We start from the raw sequence: 24,110 nt of genomic DNA, 5'->3' as shown, positions 1-24,110 counted from the left end.
ATATGCCTCTATCTTCCAAACACACCACACTTCAGCCAAAATATATGGAAATCCATTTTTATTCATGGAAAGCTCAGCACAATTGCCATATACTCAATCTGATCATGAGCAGATGAGAGAATTCTATATTGAGCTACCATTTAAGACACCATCTAATCATGTCATACTGTAACCACAAAATATGGAAAGTCAATCACCAATCATGGAAAGCTTAGAGTCAAGTCTTCAGCCATTCTCTTGGCCAGCTGTGCAAAGCACCCTCATTTTTGCAAGGCTATGCAGCTATTGCTACTAAAAGGCCTTTCTCATCTTCTCTAACTAAACCAAAGACTCTCAAATGAGCCTTGAAAGATCCACTCTGGGTAGAAGCTATGCAACATGACAGCTAGCGCCTAAACCTCTTAGAATTAACATTGTAGGCTCAAAGTGATGAGTTTATCGTATTAAAACTAAGAAGGATGCAACCATTGATCATATTAAGGTTCGCTTGGTCACAAAAGGATTCGCATAAATCTTTGGAATCAAGTATGATGAAACCTTCAATCCTATAGTTTGACTAACTATTATTTGGCTAATAATTGTTTTTCCCCTATCATTCAATTGGAAGAAAAGACAACTCCATGTCAAAAACACATTCTTACATGGAAACTTTAAGGAAACTGTCTGCATGGAGTAATTGTTAGGATTCATTGATTCCACCAAACAAAGACTATGTTGCTTACTTAAAAGATCGCTCTATGGACTAAGGTAAGCACCTCATGATTGGTTCAATTAACTCTCTCAATATCTACTTCAACTTGGCTTCCATTGTAGCAAATCCGATGCTTTACGCTTTGTCTATCGTCCTAATGAGATTACCACTGTCATTCTCATATATGTGGATGATGTTCTTCTTACAAGAAATAATGATGATTTTGTTGAAATTTTAATTGCAAAGCTTGGCTAAGATTTTGCAATCAAGGACCTTGGATCACTGTTCTATTTTCTTGGAGTGGAAGTAAAGCCTTTTGCCAGTAGTGTGTTCCTATACCTTAACAAAAGTACATGTATAATTTGCTTCACAAAACTTAAATACTTGAAAGTTCTACCCTTGCTACACCAATGATAATAAAAGATAAAGTTCATCCCTGTGATTCATAAACTGTAGATGCAACAATTTCTTACAGCAATGTAGGGGCTCTAATACCTGATCACCTTTATAGGGCCTGATATCATTTACGTAGTCAACAAAAGTTTCCCATTTTTTTTAGCAACTTTACTTTCATTCATCTAAAGCCAATAAAGTGTATCCTAAGATACCTAAATGACACAAAATTTTGGTATTCATTGTATTGCTCAAAATCCTACTACTCTTTGATTAGGTTGGTTGCCCTACCACATGAAGAAGTACCACTAGATTATGTGTACTACATTTCTTGGTGTTCAAAGAAATACACCATCATATCCCGATCTGGATTTGAAGTCAAATATTGATGCAAGGCCTCCACAACAGCTAAAATAACATGGCTAACCTTCCTTCTTTGTGACATTGGAGTTATATTAGTACAACCACCATAGTTGTTTTGACAACATTAGTGCACTTCATATGTCAGTTAACCTGATCTTTCATGTGCGATCAAAGCACATTAAGCTAAACTATCATTTCGAAAGGTAAAAAAGTTGTAATGGGCAATCTTATCACACGGTATGATGCATCCCTGTTGACATCTTTAGAAAGCCATTAGCCAAGGATACCTTCCAAGCATTCAAAAGCAAACTAGGTGTCCACGCTCAGGCTAGTTTGAGGGAGCATGTTGAGAATGACAATCCTACAAATCAATCCATAGACATCTCTGGTTAAGGAACATATCAAGTAGCATTTCAAGAGAATTAGGAGGAAAATCAATATGCACAAATCATGAGTCAACTATGCAATCCATCATCTAACAGTTAAGCACAAGTTACTGCTTATATATTTCTACCATTTTTTGGCTCATTATCCTTTCCTATAAAGCCTATGCTCAGTGTATATTATCCATACTGATAAATGGAATTAAGAATTGAATTGGCCTATCTTACTGTGAGAATTCACATAACTAACCCAGCATAATTCATCATCATATGGATTGGTTTGGTTTAGTGAGAGAGATTAATTTGGTTTGGTTCGGTTATAGATATTTCTCTAACTAATTATTTAGTTTGGATTGGTTAGAAGTAGAGTGAAAAATTGAATTAAAACGGTATTCTACCGTTGATCAAATGAATCCAAAATGTTCTTAACGATCAAGCAGTATGCATATCTGATGAATTATTAATATTTGTAGAACTAAGGTTGACCCTTTACAATCATCTAAGAATCGATCTAAGAGTTTAATTTTGGTATTATACTGAAGTGGTACCATATATAACATTAATATCCGCATGTATGCAAAACTGCTACTGTGATTCCATGATCTATTGAGAGTTAAAAAATCTAGACTATGTTTGATTTTCGAAATATTCTAAAGAAATAAAAAAATGCTTAGGGATCGAAAATGATTTTCATATTTAGTTATACTATGAAAAATATTAAAGAAAAAAATATAATTAAAATTAATTAAAAATTCATACATTTTCAAATTATTTAATCTTCACATTAAAGAGTTAAAATAAATTAAATGAGTTTGAAATAACACGTAAAAATGATTTACTGACTTAAATTTTTTTTTTTTTCACTTTTCTTTCATTCTACTTTATCTTTATATCTTCTCTCCCTTGCATTTTCCTTCAAATTTTCTAGGAACTGAACATAGCTCTAAACTCTCAATGGAAACACATGTATGAGATTTAAATACTGAATTAATTAATCAGAAATCAAGTCTGATAAAACTTTAAAAAAAAAAAAAAAAACTGAGAAGTGAATAGCACTACGCTCATTACAAGGTTAGGAATTAGTGTCATCAAGCATTCTATCTAAAATCAGTATTTTGCTTACAGTTTTTAAGGCAACTTCTTGTCATTTAATCTCTTTCTTCCTCTTCACTACTTTTAGGCTTGAGAGGGGCCTTCATTAGATTCCTCTGAAGGCTTCAAGAACCACCTATTGAGACGTTCTGATGCTTTTCTAACCTGTAAGAAGAAATGAGCGATTGTTATAAAATGATACATGACCCTTCAATCCATATCAAAATTGAATTCTTTCACATCAATTAATTTGATTCGAAGGCATCAAGGCATATGACAATATCGATGCGAAAACTGTAAGATATTAGTTACTATACAACTCCATTTCTCTTCTTTCATCTACCTGCTCATCCCAATCGGTTTTCCATATCATATAAGTTAGCAACATTCCTTGCACTACCACTCCACATATCATTCCACTCCACATTCCCTGTAAAAATCAAAGAAGAAATTATGCAAGTGATTTTTCATTGTCTATACATTGGGACACCTTAAATGCCCTCATGAGAGATATAAATACTTGGAACTAAGGAAACTCTCAAGCTAATTAGATGCAGTGTGGATTCCACCACTGCTAATCCATCAAATCGGCTTCTTACCTTGACTGAAAGATGGGCCACATAGCCAAGCAAAACTCCTAATGGAACCCCAATGATATAATAGCTACCAATATTTACATATGCAACCTTGCTCTGCCAACCAGACCCTATGGCCACCCCTGCTAGGAAGGAATTTTAAGATTAGAGAAACAGAAATTTGGGAAACTTTTTATGTGTGCATGAATATATGGTTTGATATTTACTTGACTATTAAGATGAAGCTCTTGACTTGATCCATCATGAATGTAAGCATCACGGAATAAGAACAAAATATTTTACACTCAAACGAAGAAGTACTTGCCTGAGAGTACAGGTTGAACACTATTAAGCAAGATTGAGAAAGCGAGAAGGACGGAGAGACTTGAAACAGTTTCTGCTACTTCTTCATTGCTTGTAAACAAATATCCAATATCATGACCAAAGACTAAACACAAAATCCAGAAGACTACTCCAATACAAATTGAAGTACTTAAGATGTATTTAATAGCAAATTTTGCAGCTTTAGAATTTCCTCTTCCCAGCTCATTTGATACCCGCACACTGCAAACACAAAGATAATTTTTTTTAGAAGGAAATAGGCTACTCCATTGCTAGAGGAAGCAGGTGTGTGGTGTTAATTGGTAATAGAAGACAAACCTAGTGGCACCCAGGAAGCCAAGGGTTAACATCATTTCCCATGTATTGATATTGAGACTGCAAAGTCATTAACTTAAATGTAATTCCTTCAAGAAAAAGTAATGTTGCATACATAAATAAGATCAAGAAATTGGTTAAAGCCTCACCAAATGGAGAAAGCAGATATGGAAACTGTTGCATTTTTCAGATATCCAGCCAATAATAGTAGAATAGCATAATACCACAACTGTAAGCTGTTGAAGATAAGGAAAAATATTGCAGATTAGCACTAAAAATGAATGAGATTTTTTGTTGTGCAAACAATGAGTTTCATATTGGAAAGTGCATTAGCACTTTCAATGCATATCGGTTCAAAATATTGCACAGGTGAATTTTGTAGTAGGTTCTAATCTTGTTTCCTATTATCTAATCTAGGTTATCAAAGTCATTGATCCAACAAGGTGGAAATTCGATATTAGATATATCCAGAACATATGTTTTCTCCCATGTCATGACAAGAATGTGCATGATCTACCTTTCCATCTCTATCACCTTTTAAAAATTATCTTTAGTATATTTATTGCTTGAAAATATGACCTTGTTTGTAGTACTCACTTGAGATCATCATCTTTATAAGAACATAATAGAAAATTTAGCAGCAAGAAGACCATTTTTTTCGGCAGTATTCACTTGAAATCATTACCAAATGAATGTATATTTCCTATCATTCTTATTTATAAGAACAAAGCATATATGTAGCAAGAGAGAAAAATATATTATAGCAAGTAAACTAAAATGTATGGTGATCAGTGGTTACCAAAGCATCACACCAGATGATATTGAGAGCTTTACCACAGGCAATAGGTCAGTGAAGGCTACAGTAGTGAATCCTCTCCATGTTTTAGGGCACCAACCTCCAAACACATACACAAATGCTCCAATGACCATTGACCAACTAGATATGTTCAATGCAACCATTGCTCCAGGAATCTCAAACTTTAATACAATCACAAAGAGCCAAGACAAGAACACATGAAGCACAAATGAGAAAGTAGATAGCCATCCCACAATCATGTTCTTGAGCTGAGCTTGCAAATACATTTGGATGCTCCTGCTAAAAACCATATAGTAGAGATAGGGAAGGAACCATAGAGAAATATTTTCAGTAGCTATAGCTATGTCCTCTTCCTGACCAAGTAATTTGAATATGGGAGCTGAAAAGATGAAGAGAGGAGTCAAAATTGTTGCAGTAGTAGCATCAACAATCCATGAGCGTTGCAAGTATATTCCTAACATATGATACTGCTTTGCTCCAAATGCTTGGCCACAAAGAGTTTCGGTTGCACTAGACATGCCCACCTATAATAAAAAAGAAGAATGAATGAATGAATGAAATAAAAGGTATTCTATTAGGAACTCACGCGCAACATAACACAATAGGTCAATGTGCAATCATGGGAAAGAGTAGTATAATTAAGCTCCACACAATTCAATAATTTCATACTTAGAGAGTAAGCCACCACTAAATGGCTCCTATAGCCAGCAACTCCTCATTCCTTGAGTGACAAATTCAATTGAAGTTGAACAAAACTTCAACTTCTCTACTACTTCTCATTATCATATTAGTTTTGATTTTGACATACTTAAATCTTCTCAAGAACCAAAACTCTACCTTCTAAAACTGGTTGTATGTAATGATATCGAATCTATTTATGCTTTCTCTTGGTATGATAAACAAGATTCTTTGCTAAGTGAACAACACTCTAATTATTACAATATAAAGTGTGTGAGTGTTTAGCTAGGTTGGCAATTTCAGAAAAAATTTCTAAGTGTCCCCTAACTCGTTTTACCAATCCCTCTTCGGACTACTTGACCTTTGAAGATTAAGATTTTGCTAAGAGGCCAAGGTATGTAGCTGAGTGTGTGGTGATTAAATGTGAATCAACCCTGTTTTTTTTTTTCATCTTTAAATGAGTTAAGAAAGTTGGGAGAAATATTTTTGGTGCAAGGCTTTTGTTCCCCTGTTTTTGGATCGATCCAGGTGCAAGGGCAGATCGATCCAACTAACATGTTTTTAATATGAATTTTCAGCCATTGAATTAAGGGCTTTTATTCTCATTTAAAATCAAATTTCTCCCATTTCTAGAGGTGGTGGCTGCAGCAGCTGTGAGAAAGTCTTTCTTTCCTCACCATTTTAAGGGTGTTTGCCTACGAAGAAAATTCATCCAAGTTTTCCAAGAATTTTTTTTTAATAGATTTTATGAAAATGAACATGGGTTGATTTATAAAACATTCATCTCTGATTCTCTTGGTTTTGCTCAAAAACCCATTTTCTTCTTGTGCGAATTCAAGAAGAGACCATGATTGAGCTTGGTGCGAAATCCAAGTGTGCTCTGGAAGAAGAAGGTCAGAAGTTGAAAATGAAGGTACTAGTCAAGTAATCCGGGAAGGATTGGTTGACTTGAGTTAGGTAAAACCTTATATTCGGTTTTTATTCTTCATAGTGGATATTTTCAATCGGTTTTAGACCTTTGGTTTTTTATCTTTTCAGAGATTTTTCACGTAAATTTATGGTATCTCATTATCTCTCTTTCTCTTCTTAGCATAAGTTTTTAGTTTCAGCAATTTATTATAATTTTGATTGTCTACTATTTGATTGAATGATGAAAATAAATGGCTATGAATCATCTTTGAAATTGTTTCTGATTGTTGATCATTGACATTTTGAGGTATATTGATCTCATTTTTATCATAATTTAGTTTAAGTTGATTTGAGTTTGAGAGTGTTGGATCATGTGCATATGAACTGCATTTTAATATTAATTATTTGCATTCATATATGCATGTGATTTATAATTTATGTTTTTGAGACTGTGTGAAGAGAATAAAAACATTCAAAAAGTTTTAAGGTTTGCTAATTGATGTTGAGATTTTGTTTAATTGGTCAAAACACCTATTCACCCTCCCCCCTCCCCCTCTCTAGGTGTATTCCACTATTGAGATTCACATTTTCAATTGGTATAAGAGCAGGTTTTTAAAAACAAAAATCATTTTTGATCCTTGAATCTCAATTATGAAACCTCATTAATGGTAGCTTCCATTGGGAGACCACCATTCTTAACTGGAAAAAAATATTCTCATTGGAAAGTGAGAATGCAATATTTTCTCAAAATGTAAAGTGAAAAAATTTGAAATGCTGTTGAATTTGGTTGGTCTCCACCTAAGGTGTTGGATAGAGAAGGTAGACCAACTAATGTTATCAAGCCTAAGTTGGAATGCGATAGAGGTGATAATGAAGCTAGTGAGAACAATGTTAGATCCATGTATCTCATCTTTAATGTCATTAGCATAGATGAATTTCATAGGATAGCCACATGTACTTCGGCTAAGGAGGTTTAGGATATCATCGAAGTGACTTATGAAGGAACTAATGTCGTGAAACTGCCCAAACTTCAAATGTTGACCTCTAAGTTTGAGACAATTAGGATGGAAGATCATGAGAACTTTGGAGAGTTTCATGCAAAATTGATGGACATTGTGAATTCTAGCTTTAATCTAGGTGAGTCCATTCCTAACTCCAAAGTGGTTAGAAAAATTCTAAGATATCTTCCGAAGAGATTTAGAGTAAAAGTCACCGCCATTGAAGAGTCCAAGGATCTGGATTCCTTGAAAGTAGATGAACTTTTCGGTTCACTCCAAACCTTTGAAATGACTCTTAGATCACCTAGTAAATCAAAGGACATTGCCTTGAATGCCATTAAAGAGAAGTCCTTAGGTTTCAAAGGTGAGGGTGATGAGAAAATGTTGGATGGAGAAGTTGCTAGATTTGCTAGAAAATTCAAAAAATACATGAAGTTCAGGAAATATAAGAAGAAGTCCAAGGAAGATGCTAAAACATGGAACAATTCAATGGGAAAAATCAAATGTAAAAGATAAAAAGAAAGACAAGAGTGTTAAAAAGGACCTTGAAGTTGAGTGCTTCAAGTGTGGGGGAAATGAGCACTATGCCACCGAATGTTCCTCAAAGCAAAAAGGAAAGAAAGCCATACAAGTCACTTGGAGTGACATAGAATCATATCAATCAAGTGAAAGAAAATCCAATGCAAGTGATGAATGCGCTAATTTCAAAGCCTTTATGGCAAGTGTCATTGAGGAACCACTCAAGAAAAAGGTTCTTAGTGAGTCTTGTGAGTCAAGTGACTCCGATGGTGATGAGATGAGTTTTGACTTTGCATATGAGACTTTGTATAAGGAGTGCTTAAGTCTCAAACAGGAACAAGTTGAGTGGAAGTGATTACTACTCAAAAAGTACTCTTTTATAGCTTGAAACTGACTGTTTTAAATACTTTTGAGTAGTAGTTAATACCTTTTAACTCAATTAACACATTAAGGAACCTAGCAAGGGTTACTAATAAGTTTTTGACAAGTTTTGGTGTTTTTGGTAGCTATTTGATCATTGAAACAAGCCAAGAATGAGGGAGAATTTTGTGAAATCCATGGCAATACAAGTTGAAGCTCAAATACATGAAGAATCCAAGCTTTGGAGCACTTCATAGCCATTTTCCAAGCCAATCAAAGATGCAAGGAAGAAAACCAGAGGAAAAAATCCAACTACTAGCATTTTCGCATGGCTGTGCGAAATTTCGCACACCATGCGAAACCACTTGAGGCAGCCAAAGGATTTCGCACACCATGCCAAATTTCGCATGGTATGTGAAATCTTCCTGTGCACCGACTCCGTTAGATTTTTATCTTCAGATATTTTGTGTAATTTCCTAGTTTCTCCTTGTGACCAACCTAGATATTTTCTTTTATATCTTTTTATATATCTTTTAGGTAGCTTATATATAAGGGGAGAGATAGAGAGAGAGAGAATGAATGTTTTTCATTAAACACTTGTAAAATTCCCGTAGTAAGAAATATACAGAGCTTTTGCTCTGTCTTTCCTTCTCATTTTGTTTTCACTTTTCTTTCTAGCCAAACAACCTCTGAGGATGATTTCTCAAGGGATGAGTGGCTATGTTTTACGTTTCTTGGAGTGAGGGAAGCTAGGTGAAGGATCTGAATGCAAAGATAGAAGTTGTCCTTACTTTAAATGAAAGTAGTTGTTCACCATTAATGGTTTTTATTTTAAGGTTTAGTTTTAAATCCCTTAAAAGCACCTTGAATGGCCAATACTTGGTAAGCTTTTCGGATTCCATGGATGCTTATTGTTAGATCCATGGATGTCTATTAGTTATCATTTACGAGCCATTGGAAGGTGGTTCAAGGTAAGAATCTTTAGTGTTTGAATCCATTAATGGGAAGCAACTATCATTTTCCATGAAACCTTTGGATCAAATCTTAATTGCTAAATATAAAACCAGTTCGGGAGATAACCATCCTTTATGTTATTATCCCCAACGCGAGGAGAAGATCCGGAATCTCCCCCTTTGCCTAAGGAACTCGATCCTAGTGACCTAAAGCTCCAAGAGACCTTTTCTTTGTAGTTAATTTCACTTATTGTTTTTGCTTAACTTAAAATCAATCTTTGCAACCACAATTCCATTTTCATAAGAAAAAACATCATTTTATTTCCTTCATTAAGTCAATTGTACGATGAAAACCCATCACTGTGGAAGATCCTAGAGCCACTATACTTTATTAGTTATGCTACCCTAGTGTGAGGTGATTTAGGTTTTATAAATTTTGTTGATTACACCTGTTTGATCCAGAATCAAATGGCATGACTACAATGGGGACGAATTAGGAAGACTTCTAAAAAAGTTTAATCAATGAGATTAAAACCTTAAAGAGAGAAAAAAAAAAGTCAAATATGATTAGCATTGGAGAAATCTTGTATGTGGAAGGATTGAAAGCTAACTTGATTAGCATTAGTCAAATATGTGACAAGAAGTTCAATGTTCAATATTCACAAAATTTATATAAAGTGTTTGATTTGAATGGAAATTGTGTGATGATTGGTTTGAGAACTTTAGATAATTGTTATGTTGTTTGTCAAAATCCTTCTATCTCTTCTTCTTCTTACCTTGTGTGTGGTAGTTCAAAAGTTGAATCAATCGATTTGTGGCACCGTAGGTTGGGTCATCTAAACTACCATGACTTGATGAAGGTTGCTAATAATGAAGTCATCAAAGGGATTCCTAAGATTGGAAAACCCTCTAATCCTATTTGTGGTACTTGTCAAAAGGGAAAACAAACTAAGAGTACACATAGGAGAGTTGATGAAATTTTGACCTTTAAACCTTTAGAACTCTTACACATGGACCTAATGAGAACAATGAGAACTGAGAGTTTAGTTTGCAAGAAATACATTTTGGTGATGGTTGATGACTATTCTAGGTATGCATGGGTTTGGTGCGAATTCAAGAAAAGACCATGATTGAGTTTGGTGCGAACTCCAAGTGTGCTTTAGAAGAAGAAGGTCAGAAGTTGAAAATGAAGGTACTAGTCAAGTAGTCCGGGAAGGATTGGTTTACTTGAGTTAGGTAAAATCTTATATTCGGTTTTTATTCCTCATAGTGGATGTTTTCAATCAGTTGTAGGCCCTTGGTTTTTTATCTCTTCAGAGATTTTTCACGTAAATTTATGGTATCTCATTATCTCTCTTTCTCTTCTTAACATAAGTTTTTAGTTTCAGCAATTTATTATAATTTTGATTGTCTATTATTTGATTGAATGATGAAAATAAATGGCTATGACTCATCTTTGAAATTGTTTCTAATTGTTGATCATTGACATTTTGAGGTATATTGATCTCGTTTTTATCATAATTTAATTTAAGTTGATTTGAGTTTGAGAGTGTTGGATCATGTGCATATGAACTACATTTTAATATTATTTGCATTCATATATGCATGTGATTTATAATTTTTGTTTCTGAGACTGTGTGAAGAGAAGAAAAACATTCAAAAAGTTTTAAGGTTTGCTAATTTACGTTGAGATTTTGTTTAATTGGTCAAAACACCTATTCACCCTCCTCCCTCCCCCTCTCTAGGTGTATTCCACTATTGAGATTCACATTTTCAATTGGTATCAAAGCAGGTTTTTAAAAGCAAAAATCATTTTTGATCCTTGAATCTCAATTATGAAACCTCATTAAGGGTAGCTTTCATTGGGAGACCACCATTCTTAACTGGAAAAAAAAATATTCTCATTGGAAAGCGAGAATGCAATATTTTCTCAAAATGTAAAGTGAAAAAATTTGGAATGTTGTTGAATTTGGTTGGTCTCCACCTAAGGTGTTGGATAGAGAAGGTAGACCAACTAGTATTATCAAGCCTAAGTTGGAATGCAATAGAGGTGATAATGAAGCTAGTGAGAACAATGCTAGATCCATGTATCCCATCTTTAATGTCATTAGCATAGATGAATTCCGTAGGATAGCCACATGTACTTCGGCTAAGGAGGCTTGGGATATCATCGAAGTGACTTATGAAGGAACTAATGTCGTGAAACTGCCCAAACTTCAAATGTTGACCTCTAGGTTTGAGACAATTATGATGGAAGATCATGAGAACTTTGAAGAGTTTCATGCAAAATTGATGGACATTGTGAATTCTAGCTTTAATCTAGGTGAGTCCATTCCTAACTCCAAAGTGGTTAGAAAAATTCTAAGATATCTTCTGAAGAGACTTAGAGCAAAAGTCACCGCCATTGAAGAGTCCAAGGATCTGGATTCCTTGAAAGTAGATGAACTTTTCGGTTCACTCCAAACCTTTGAAATGACTCTTAGATCACCTAGTAAATCAAAGGGCATTGCCTTGAATGCCATTAAAGAGGAGTCCTTAGGTTTCAAAGGTGAGGGTGATGAGAAAATGTTGGATAGAGAAGTTGCTAGATTTGCTAGAAAAAATAAAAAAAAAATACATGAAGTTCAGGAAATATAAGAAGAAGTCCAAGGAAGATGCTAAAACATGGAACAATTCAATGGGAAAATCAAATGTAAAAGATAAAAAGAAAGACAAGAGTGTTAAAAAGGACCTTGAGGTTGAGTGCTTCAAGTGTGGGGGAAAGAGGCACTATGCCACCGAATGTTCCTCAAAGCAAAAAGGAAAGAAAGCCACACAAGTCATGACACAGAATCATGTCAATCAAGTGAAAGAAAATCTAATGCAAGTGATGAATATGCTAATTTCAAAGGCTTTGTGGCAAGTGTCATTGAGGAACCACTCAAGAAAGAGGTTCTTAGTGAGTCTTGTGAGTCAAGTGACCGATGGTGATGAGATGAGTTTTGACTTTGAATATGAGACTTGGTATAAGGAGTGCTTATGTCTCAAATAGGAACAAGTTGAGTGGAAGGCTTCTAAAAATAGTTTAATCAATGAGATTAAAACCTTAAAGATAGAAAAAAAGTCTTTGCTTGATAAGATTTTCTTTCTTGAGAATTAACACTTTGACATAAAGAAAATGTGTGATGAATTGAAGAGTGAAAATCAAGTGTTTAAGAATGAGTTGAGTCTTAGGAAAAATGAGTCACACCTTAGCTCTAAAAGACTAAGTGATTTGATCAATTTAGGAAGAAAATGATTTGACAAAAGAGGATTAGGTTTTGTTGATGAAACTACCACTCCTAATAGTGGTAAAACAATTTTTGTCAAGCCTTGTGAAGGAGTGTTCCCTAAGAAAACTCTCTCTAAACTGAAACTTCATTGCACTCATTGCACTAAAATGGGACACACCATTGATAGATGTTATGCTAGGATGTTTGAGAGTTTTCAAAGAAAGTTGACCAACCTAATGAATGAATCATTCACTTTGAGAAATAGGTTGTTACAAGGAGGCAAGAGAGTGTTCAAGAGGGATTCAAATGTCCCTCATCATAGTGGTTTCCAAGAAAGCATTTCCAATTGAATGACCGAAGTCACAAATCTATGTGGATGACATAGTTTTTGGGTCTATCTCCAGTGAGTGTGCTTTAGATTTTTCCAAAGAGATGAAAAGTGAGTTTGAAATGAGCATGGTAGGGGAATTGACCTACTTTCTTGGTTTCCAAGTGAAACAACTCAAGAATGGGATTTTCTTATCCCAATCCAATTATGCTAGGGAACTTGGTAAGAAGTTTGGACTTGAGTCGGCCAAACACTTTAGGACACCAATGCCTACCAATCTAAAGCTAAGTAAGGATGAATTTGGAAAAGGAGTAGAGGAAACATTGTATAGGAGCATGATTGGTAGCCTCTTATACTTCATTGCTAGTAGACCGAACGTAGCTTTTAGTGTTGGAGCGTGTGCTAGGTATCAAGCATGTCCTAAGTAATCTCATTTCATAGCTTTTAAGCCCGTTATTAGGTACATTGCTGGTATTTTATAGCTAGGCCTTTGGTATTCATTTGACACTCATTCTGATGTAGCTTGTTACACTAATGTTGATTGGTCTTGAAATGTGGATGATAGGAAAAACACTTCAAGTGGTTGTTTTCATATAGGAAATTGCTTGGTTGCTTGGATTAGTAAGAAACAAAACTCTATTTCACTCTCAATAGTTGAAGTTGTATACATTATTGTCGGAAGTTGTTGCTCTCAACTTCTATAGATCAAGCAAATGTTGAAAAACTATGGAATTGACCAATGAACCATGATTGTGTTTTGTGACAATACTAGTGCCATCAACATCTCCAAGAACCCTATTTTTCACTCTAGAACAAAACACATTGACATTAGACATCACTTTATTGTGATTTAGTTGAAGACAAAATTGTTTCCTTGGAATATGTTCCAATAGAGAGTCAAATTGTTGATATTCTCACTAAACCTTTGGATGTGTCTAGGTTTGAATCGCTTAGAAGATCCATAGGCTTATGTACACTCAACTAACTTCCTCTAGAACTTATCTTGGACATCTTCTTGCATATCTTTGAGTCCTAGTTGTGTTCCCAAGTTCCTAAATGTCATCAAGTTGATGTTCTTTATGTTTTGGTTCAATATTTTCTCCATTTTTCATAAATTTTCAAAAATTGCTAAATTCATGAGAGTGACATGCTTATTCTTTTCTTTAAAAGTTAGATTGACTCTTAATGATCTTAAAAGCTTCAAGATGTCTTTATCTACATGGCTTGATTGATAAACATGATATGGAATCCTTGCTATTTTTATTTGATTAGATAAACCACAAAAGGTTAGCTTCATTTCTTTTAAGTGAGTAAAAGCTCATGGTTGAACCTTGTGATTGCATAAATGGTGAATAATGCTCTTTAAAGTCTAAATGTAAACTTATACCTATTTAATGAGCATTAAAGAGTGAGAAAAGTCACCCGGAAATTCCTTGAGTGGTTGAGATGATCATTCCTTGATTGTTTGCCCTCTCTTTGAAATTAAGTATAAAAAAAATGGAAAAGAAAATAAAAGAAAGAAATATGAAGTTTCTCGGAATGGTTATGGCTCATTGGCAATGTTTCAAGAATTAAAAAGCCTTCATTGCAATAGTAGGATATATCTTATGTTGTTACATTGTAAAGGCATCCTTAGAGATCCTCAAGTCAAAAAAAAAAAAAAAAATAGATCTTAAGGGTAAAGTCTATATCTTTGTATTTCTTTTAATGCTAAATGTGAAAAGAAAATGAGGTATGAACTTTGTTAAAGGGGTGTAAATGGGTCGAGTTAAATAGAAATCCAGCCAAGAGAGGTGCAAATTGACTTCTTGGAATATTATCTTGAAAATGATTTTTGCCTCATGGATAGATATATGTTCATAAGTGGAAAGAAATTAACATTCTCACTGTTTTATAGTGTCATGAGTAAGTCTTCTTTGAGCTTAAGTTTACTTGTTAGAGTGTTGATAATCATTTGTTTTTTACTAATTCATTTGATAAATTTGAAAGGTTCTTCAATCTCTATGTTTATTAATTTTGTCTATTGTTAAGTTCTTTGAAGCATTTTTGTTCAATATGAATCAATTCTAACTCATTGATTGAAAGATAAGTATGTCATCCTATTGTATATCAACTTTGGTGGATCAATTTTCAATTTTTGGAAAGCTTGTTGGTGTGTTTCTTATGATTTTTCGTCAGTTTTTGCCTAAGTCGTTTTTCAATAGGGTGTCGATTGATTTACTAAATTTGTGGATCGATCCACTATGTGCACAATCTTGTGACCGAGAGCCCTTGAACAAATCCTGGATCGATCCACCAAGATTGATACCATTTATTCCTTATTTTTCACACACTTAGCCTTTTTTTCTTTCAAATTTGGCATGTTCAAACCTATGTGATTGTGTATAACTAAGAGCTCACGATTGAAAGCTTGATCGATCCACCAAGATCGATACCACTTATGCATTTGTGAAAAATTCAATTTTTGTCCCTAACTGATTATACTCATATGGTTTAAAGGTGAAAAAGTCAAAATCCCCAAAATTGCATTTTTTTTTTCTTTCATTTCTCTAAAAAGCCCTAAGTCATTTCTTCTAGAGAAGATATCATTCATTTTTGCACATCCTCTCTAGCTATCACCACTAGTTCTTCATTCCGATCACTTTTGGCAAAAATATCATTGTCGAAGCTCTCTGCCATTTCTGTTCAACACAACTCATCACTCTAGTTTTTATGCTTTTCTATGTCGAGTGTCATCGGATCTCCTTTCCGGCCATTGCCAGCTTTTCTTTTTCAGTCATTTCCATCGGAATCTTCTTAAGTTAATAGCAGTTTGCACAGCTAGCACACTATGCTCCTTATCTTGTTGGTGGTGTTTTCTTTTTGCCATTTTCGATCTTTTTCGCTAGAATTATCTCACAACACGTCATTTCCATCATTTGCACAACACATCTTTTTCACCTTTTGTTGCCAAACTGTGCGTCTCACTTGCGGTTAGCATCTTTTCAGCGTCCTGCCACAGGATTACATCCTATTGTCACAGCCAAAAATCGCAATCTACCCTTGAGACCATTGTTCAAAACAACACGTTCAATCTAACTACTTTCATCAGCCTGTGTTCCGGCATTTGTTGTCAGTTGGTGCTCCATCTGTTGTTGCTGACACCATTTTTGTGTGTTCTTCTTCTTGTGGTTGTGTCTTTTCCGTTACAGGATCTTTTTTTTTTTGGCAACCACTACTTCTCTGTATACAGGTTTGTCATCCTCCACTAGTCTTGTGTGTCTATATTAGGTTTCTACTCAAGCTTTCCAGCAAGGGTTTGAATGGGCATCGGGTCTTCCTACTCTACTGGTCTTTAGAGTACGTGTTTTCAAAACTATACCTCTGAAAGGTCGTGGAAACAAGGCCCTAGTTAAAGGGTCATCCTCTAAGACCCCAAAAGGTGCTCGAGATGAGAATTTACCCATCAATCCACCAATTCAGACTCCTAGTATCCCTAAGGCTCCTGCGAAAACTTCCATAGATAGGATTCCTTTCAATGCTTTCTTGGAACAATTATGTAGAGACTTATACACTAAGGTTTATCATCAGAGGTCTCTTGTTGTTAAGAAACGACTTCATCTAAAATCATTTCTTGACACACCAATTCCAACACTGTTTGTAGAACTAGGTTGGATTCATCTTGCAGGCTTCACTAGGACTGTGTGTGCTCCTATTGTTCGAATGTTTTATTCGACTTGGATGAGTCCTACCTAAAGTCAAATTTCTTTGGAATTGTTGTTAAAGTCACTCCAAAGGTGATTACTGAAGTCTTAGGCATCCTATTGGTTGAAGCACCCTTTATGAGTGAATTGGAATTCACCTCTTAGCTATTGGATAGAGTGTCTATTGACTTATGGCGAGAGGTTTGAGTTCAGCTAGTCTCAATTGTACACATTAGTAGCATATCTCATATTGCATAGGTGTTGGCGACCTTTCTGACATTCTCTGTTTATCCATCTTCTTATCGAGCAGATATTTGTAAGAAGGGTTGCATTATCTTGTCCTGTATTCTTCATTAGGAACCCATCAACCTAGTATCTTGCATCTTAGATGAGATGATTGGTCAAGGAGATCCTTTCGTGTCTAAAAAGAAGGTTCTTTCCTTTAGCATTTTAATCACAAAAATTTGCCAAAGAGTTGGGTGGAATTTCTTGTACATTCTTCATTTCTCAAACCAATGGGTCCCATTGATACCTCATCTTGGAATTGAAGTCGGAGACGGATTGAGGGTGCCCTTAGTTCTAAGAAGAATGTGTGTCATCGTAGAGCTAAGATCCAAATTGGTGAAGGTGACTCAGATTCAAGTGTCTAAACTCAACTTTGTGCTAAGTTTGATGCATTGGATGAGAAAATTTCTATACAACCCACCTTGTTGTATGAATAGATTTCTCAACTCCAATCTCATATGGAGAGAGACTTCTCACTAATTGATGGACAAATGCTATGCAACATGGATCAATTGCAAGATCTTGAAGACTTTGTCCACAAGCTTCTAACTTAGCCGTGTAGCTGCTAGTTATCTTTTTGGACAACTTCCTTTTGATATCATGTTCAGTTTGCTAGTTTTATATACTTTGCTTGTTTTGGACAACTCTTAAGTGATCTTTGTCTCCTTTTGGGACAAATAATGGAAGACATTTTACATTTTACGTGGATATTGTTATAACATGTAGTTGATCATGATAGTTTCTTTGTGTTTTGTTGCTTTAGATATTTGATATGTTGATCATGATCACCTTTTTTTTGTATATATCTATGGATATTTGACATGGTTTTGAACTCATGAATGCATATTGACTATCTTTAGACAAGTGATTTTTGTGGATATATGTGGATATTTCTATGTCAATTCATTTGAAACTTGTGAAAGTGTCTTGGTAATATGTATAGGTGCTATTAATGTTTTTCTTGAGATTCATTTGTAGGTATTATAGTAGCTTTGGTAAGATTTTGAGTGTATGAGTGGTCTTGTATGAGAGTTGGGTGGGGTTTACTTACTTGCACTCATTCGTGTTGTAAAGGTTTTTGTCCTAAAATTGCCAAATTAAGAGATTATGAGTGTTTATATAGGTTGGCAATTCCGGACAAAATTCCTAAGTGTCCCCTAACTAGGGTTTACCAATCCCTTTTTGGACTACTTGACCTTTGAAGATTAAGACTTTGCTAAGAGGCCAAGGTATGTAACCGAGTGTGTGGTGATTGAATATAAATCAATCCAGATTTTTTTTTTTCATCTTTAAATGTGTTAAGAAAACTGGGAGAAATATTTTTGGTGTAAGGCTTTTGTTCCCTTGTTTCTAAATCGATCCAGGTGCAGGGACAGATCGATCTAGCTAACTTATTTTTAATATCCATTTTCAGCCCATGGATTAAGGTTTTCATTCTCATTTAAAATCAAATTTCTCCAATTTCTAGAGGTGGTGACTACAACAGCCGTGAAAGAGTCTTTCTTTCCTCACCATTTTAAGGGTATTTACCTACAAAGAAAATCCATCCAATTTTCTTAAGAATTTTTTTTAAATGGATTTTTTGAAAATGAACATGGGTTGATTTCTGAAACATTCATCTCTCATTCTCTTAGTTTTGTGCAAAAATCCATTTTTTTTCTTTTGTGAATTCAAGAAGATGTCGAGATCGAACTTGGTGTAGACTCCAAGTGTGCTTTGGAAGAAGAAGGTGAGAAGCTGAAAGTGAAGGTACTAGTCTAGTAGTCCGGGAAGAATTGGTTGACTTGAGCTAGGTAAAACCTTGTATTCGGTTTTTATTCTTCATATTGGATATTTTCGATCAGTAGTAAGCCCGTGGTTTTTTATCTTTTCGAAGATTTTCCACATAAATTTATGGTGTCTCATTGTCTCTCTTTCTCTTCTTAACATTAGTTTTTGGTTTCACCAATTTATTATAATTTTGATTTTCTACTATTTGATCAAATGATGAAGAGAAATGGCTATGAACCATCATTGAAGTTGTTTCTAATTGTTGATCATTGACATTTTGAGGTATATTGATCTTGTTTTAATCATTTTAAGTTGATTTGAGTGTGGGAGTGCTAGATCATGTGCATGTGAACTACATTTTAATATTGTTGGGAAGTGTTGTTGCATTCATATATGCATGTGATTTATAATTTGTATTTTTGAGACTGTGTGAAGAAAATAAAAACATTCAAAAAGTTTTAAGGTTTGCTCATTTGAGTTGAGATTTTGTTTAATTAGTCAAAACACCTATTCACCCACCTCTCCTTCACCCCTATTTCTCGGTGTATTCCACTACTGTTGAGATTCACCTTTTCAAAGTGTTTTTCCCATCTTTTTGACATGACTCCTCCAAGAAACTTTTTAACCATACTAATTCCTACTAGTTTCAATCACAATAACATATTCTTCCTCAATAGTATAGAGAGTAATAATCTTTTGTAGCTTTAAGATCTAACTAACTACTATACCATAAATCATGTATACATACCCAGTATTACTCTTCATGCTATCATTATCACTAACTATATCAACATTAACTTAGCATTGTAGACCCAAGTCCAATTTCCTGAAATATAGGGCTAAATCTATAGTACCTCATAAATACTTGAGAATCCATACAATTATCAACCATTGCTCCCTTAGGCTCTTAACTATTTGGTAGTGATATCTAAAGAATTTTGAGCTCAAACTTCATCTTCGAAATTGATTTCAATTGAGGATAATTGATTAACAATCATGTTAAATTCATTTAGATATTTTGCCATTAGCACATTCTCCCATCTTCAAATTTAATAATTTTTTCAAGAGATGTACCTTGTTATTTGCAAAAGGCTTCTCATAAATGTTAGACAAGACCTCCATTAGCCCCTTGTAATTTTCTCTTTCACCATATTAATTGCCATGTTCTTTGATAGTGTCAATCAAATGACTCCAAACACTTGTTTATCAATGAGACTCTAATTTGTGCTCGACATTGATTCCAAGAATAAGGGATGCAACTTTTTACTAAAGACAATTTTTTATTTGCATTCTCCAAAATCTAAAATCCATACCATTGAACTTGTCAATATTAGGCCTAGATCCATCTTCTCCGACCATTACTCTTAGTTAAATGTGGCGTTGATACCATTTCTTAAGAGAAAGTCCCTATTTATAAAACAAACAAACAAACAAACACATGATTAATAGTGGTTAACCCTATAGATAGAGCAAACACGTGATTTATAGTGGTTAGCCCTCAATGTGAGAACTATGTCCACTCTGTCACTATAGATTTTCCATTATGATCAGAAAGAAAAATATAAGATGATCTCAGGCCTTACAACTAATTGTCTCTTCTCTATTTTTCCTCTTATAGAAAAATGGTTGCCTTAATAATCCTTATATAATGTGAAAATTATAGTAGATTAATACATGCGTTGAATACCTAAAATACCTCTTAAAACTCAACATACATGCAATGAATTGCAATAGGCATGTAACATAGTGCAACAGGTCAATTTGTGGTCATGGGGAAGGGTGTACAATATAATTAGGCTACATAACTCAACAAAAGGGTCATGGTAGATGGTATCAAAGTGAATTCCTAGTTGGAACTATGTAGAGTTTAGTATCTTATGAGCAATGAGATGAATGATCATGTCATGCCCATATGAGATGGTGGATATTATGTCACAAATCGCTTACGAGGAAGAAATTGCTAGAATACGTACATATGAGTCTTCTAGATTTAAAGTTGTAATAGTAGGTCACAAAGCAAACATATTGTCTTTATGGAACAATAAGGTGTGAAACTAGAAGATTTAACCATCAAGAATTTAGGTTATTTAATCCGTTAATTTTATGCTATTTACCATGAGGTTATCATCAAAGCTATAGTAAATCCTTTTAATTAAGATTGTACTAAATTCAATTGTACACAATAAAAACGAAAAGGACATAATTGTGAAATTTGCCTAGGTCATTTTCTTACTAATGCTACTAATATACCCTATGTCTTAGTCCCTCACACAAAACCGTTTCAAGTCATTCCCTCCAATGTTCAAACTTCATCAAATTTCATTCATCCTTACATATTTACCTTTAAGAATAAACTCCATAAGAAAAACTCAGAAACAAGATGGCTACTTCATTACAATTTAGAAAGCAAAAAAGATTTTTTTTTTTTAAGAAAAAAAAAATAGCTAGATAGATGATAAACTAATGAAATAATCGTTTCATCAACTCTGACTCTTTTTATCGAATTTCCACCATTTAGTATACTTATAAATAAGTCAAGTTAATAAGAAAACGAGCATATATACAAAATTTATAAGGAATTTTATGATATTTGGAACAATAGGACAAAATATAAAATAGGAATAATAAGCTACCAGCATGCGACTACGCTACAATAAAAATAAGTACATAGAGTATTTGAAAGAGCTTACCAATATCCCATTTACAAAGCGTATAAGGATGGTTTGTACAAGTGCATATGCCGCGAGATCAAGCTGACTAATACGACCAATAAATACTTGTGTCACAACCAGTGTTCCAAATGATGTTACCCTAAACAATATAGAAGGAAATGCAATCCTCCATGTCATCTTTGATTCTTCCCAAATTTTTGCCCTCAAATCTCTTTCGCCTTCTGCTTCTGAACCAAGAAGCCTTTCTTCTATATTGTTATCCATAATCCTAATTCATAAGAACATGAAAAGAAGAAAGAGAATCAAATTGAATTGAGCTTCAAAATTCTATAATAACTTTATAAGTTCAAGTGTGGAGAAAGAGAATCAAACTAAGTTTGATACTACATTAAACAACCAATTTTATCAAAAACTTAAGTTTGCAAAATTTGGATTCAATATGCATATTATGTCCTATAACACAAACTTGGTGACTATTTATTCAACAAGCTGCATTGACCATGGCTATCATTAATAATAATAAAAATAATAATAAAGATATTGAAAACATTTTCTTTCATTAATTAGTAGTGACAAGGATGAAAACATCAATAATCACGGATATATTAGTCATTGGATTTTACGAATATATCGAAAAATATTGGTGAATATTTTTACTAAAAAAATCGATGAGACAAAAATTGATCAAAACTCGTGAAAATGCTTGAAAAAATTCAAAAATAATAAAATAAATAAGAATACACATACACACACACATATATATATATATATATATATATATATATATATATATATATATTGTAACATTAGGCAATAATATACTAATTTAAGAACACATTAATATTAAAAGATAATTAAAATTAATTTATTTATAATAATATTTTAATTAATTTATAATATATATATATATATATAATATTATAATGTATAAAAGATATGTACATGTATATAAAAATAATTCTATATACATTTAAAACAATAATCCATATATGGTTCAATGGCATTGCCTTCCCATGACAAACTTGTGCACTTGGGTTAGTTTAAGATTGTAAACAAAAGCTGGCCCGCATCGACAACTTAAGAGAATAAAATTGCCTATTCATAGATGGTGCCTCCCTCTACTGCCACTGTTAGGTGAGGCGTGGCCATGTGTGAGGCTGCTGAGGCCCACAACCAAAGGAGAGGAGTGTTGGATCAAAAGTAAACTGGGTAGTACTAATTAATAGAAACCAAAAGTGAGTCAGAAGAACTAGTAAAATGGTGCTGAAAAGTGAACACATCGTTTTCCTGTCCTAAATCCAACAAAAAGAGAAGCAAGTATGCAAAAGCTCCTGCAAAATAGTCCTAAAGATAGACACTGACTGCAAAGTTCTTTTTATTACTTACTCATCCTCATTCCAAAAACTATATGTACCATCTGGGTCATCCAGAAAATCTGACTTTGAAAATATTTTCTTTCATAAATCCAACAAATAAATGAAGTAGCAACTGTAAGTCTCTTGCAAAATGGAACTAAGAAGTGACAGTGACTGCAAGAGTTAAAAAACTTCTTTACCCTCTTATATGATAGCTGGATTCAATCCTTCTCACCTCTATTATGTGCTTGGTGCAAACTTGAACCGTCTCCTTCCAATGCCGTGAAAAATTTTCCTTGTGGCCGGGAGAATGAGAAATCAAGAGAAAAGAGAAGAAAATTAGCAAGAATAAACAGCAAGCTGGGAAGGAGAAGAAAGGAAAAGATAGCTAGCAGAGAGGGAAATGGAAATGATTCTAAAATCTTCCTTCTGAAGTACCTCTCTATGTGATCTTCTACACCAAGAATTCTTATAGGAAAAACACTAACCGCAATAGATTTGGTTGATGGGTCAAAAGTAGATGTGATGAAAGTGATCTATAAGGAGCGGAGTTGGTTAGACCTTGAATTCTGGATGCCACTTCCATGGAATGGCGAGCCAGTGGACTAGATTATATTGAATGATTGGTAGAATTAATAATCTTTCCTTGCCTGGAAGATTTGGCTTTTGACTGTTGACTGTTAGCTGCTAGACATTTACACAAAAAAACCAAAGAAATGGAGATTATTAATTCACGGCAAACTGCTGGTTTTCAATTGATCGATTAAAAAGTATCACAATCACTAATGCTATGACGTCACTACTGACATCTTAGTCCCTAGCCATGCACTGAAAAGTATAACAAATAGTGGGTTGTGGTGTTATAATAAAGGGTGGTTAAAATATGGAATTGATATATTCCTAACCGAAAGTCATGACCCGATTCCAATGAGGATTCGAGTCATGGTTAGCATTCTTAAAAAGCATAATATTCATTATGAATTTAAATCATACAAGCCTCGGCTTTTAAAAAAATTGATTGTTAGATATAGTATCAGAGTTTCATTTGACAGAAAATTGTTTGTTTAAACCGACTCTTCATTATTTATGTCTTTATTCAATAATTTTTATAAAAAAAATTGATAAATATCTCTTCATCATCTTAAACTTTTCGATTTATATTTTTATTTTATATACAAATTAGAATATCTAAAATACCCTATACAATTTTAAAGAAATCATGACACGTCCGAACTCCAAATCCAATTCCTGAACATACGTTGTAAAATTTACACTATTAGATGAAGATATAAAAAAAATGGGATTAATCTATAAAAGTACAATTAAATGAGATTATGATATAAATAAATAAGAGTTGAAAAAGTATAGTTCCGAACCA

General features: G+C 33.9%; 1 protein-coding gene across 3 annotated transcripts; it reads right to left on the bottom strand.

The window, feature by feature from the left end:
• Positions 1 to 1,110: 1,110 nt before the first annotated feature.
• On the bottom strand, positions 1,111 to 23,303 carry LOC117921325 (protein DETOXIFICATION 24-like). Of its 3 annotated transcripts, none has more exons than XM_034839192.1 (11): positions 23,171 to 23,303; positions 22,933 to 23,027; positions 21,396 to 21,645; positions 4,954 to 5,495; positions 4,304 to 4,390; positions 4,158 to 4,214; positions 3,823 to 4,061; positions 3,522 to 3,640; positions 3,266 to 3,352; positions 2,954 to 3,087; positions 1,111 to 1,808 (listed from the first exon to the last, which is right to left on the bottom strand). In XM_034839192.1, the coding sequence occupies exons 3-10, from the start codon at positions 21,639 to 21,641 to the stop codon at positions 3,007 to 3,009; spliced, it is 1,458 nt and encodes a 485-aa protein (XP_034695083.1). In that variant the 5' UTR covers positions 21,642 to 21,645; positions 22,933 to 23,027; positions 23,171 to 23,303; the 3' UTR covers positions 1,111 to 1,808; positions 2,954 to 3,006. The 3 variants fall into 3 exon arrangements, with proteins under 3 accessions (XP_034695083.1, XP_034695084.1, XP_034695082.1); XM_034839193.1 differs by having other exon boundaries at positions 22,968 to 23,027; XM_034839191.1 differs by lacking the exon at positions 23,171 to 23,303 and having other exon boundaries at positions 22,968 to 23,164.
• Between the last annotated feature and the right edge of the window lie 807 nt (positions 23,304 to 24,110).

This window comes from Vitis riparia, chromosome 8 (genome assembly GCF_004353265.1).
Source record: "Vitis riparia cultivar Riparia Gloire de Montpellier isolate 1030 chromosome 8, EGFV_Vit.rip_1.0, whole genome shotgun sequence".
Classification (NCBI taxonomy): Eukaryota; Viridiplantae; Streptophyta; class Magnoliopsida; order Vitales; family Vitaceae; genus Vitis; species Vitis riparia.
The sequence above is the reverse complement of the archived record's forward strand: the minus strand, read 5'-3'. Positions and strand labels throughout refer to the sequence as shown.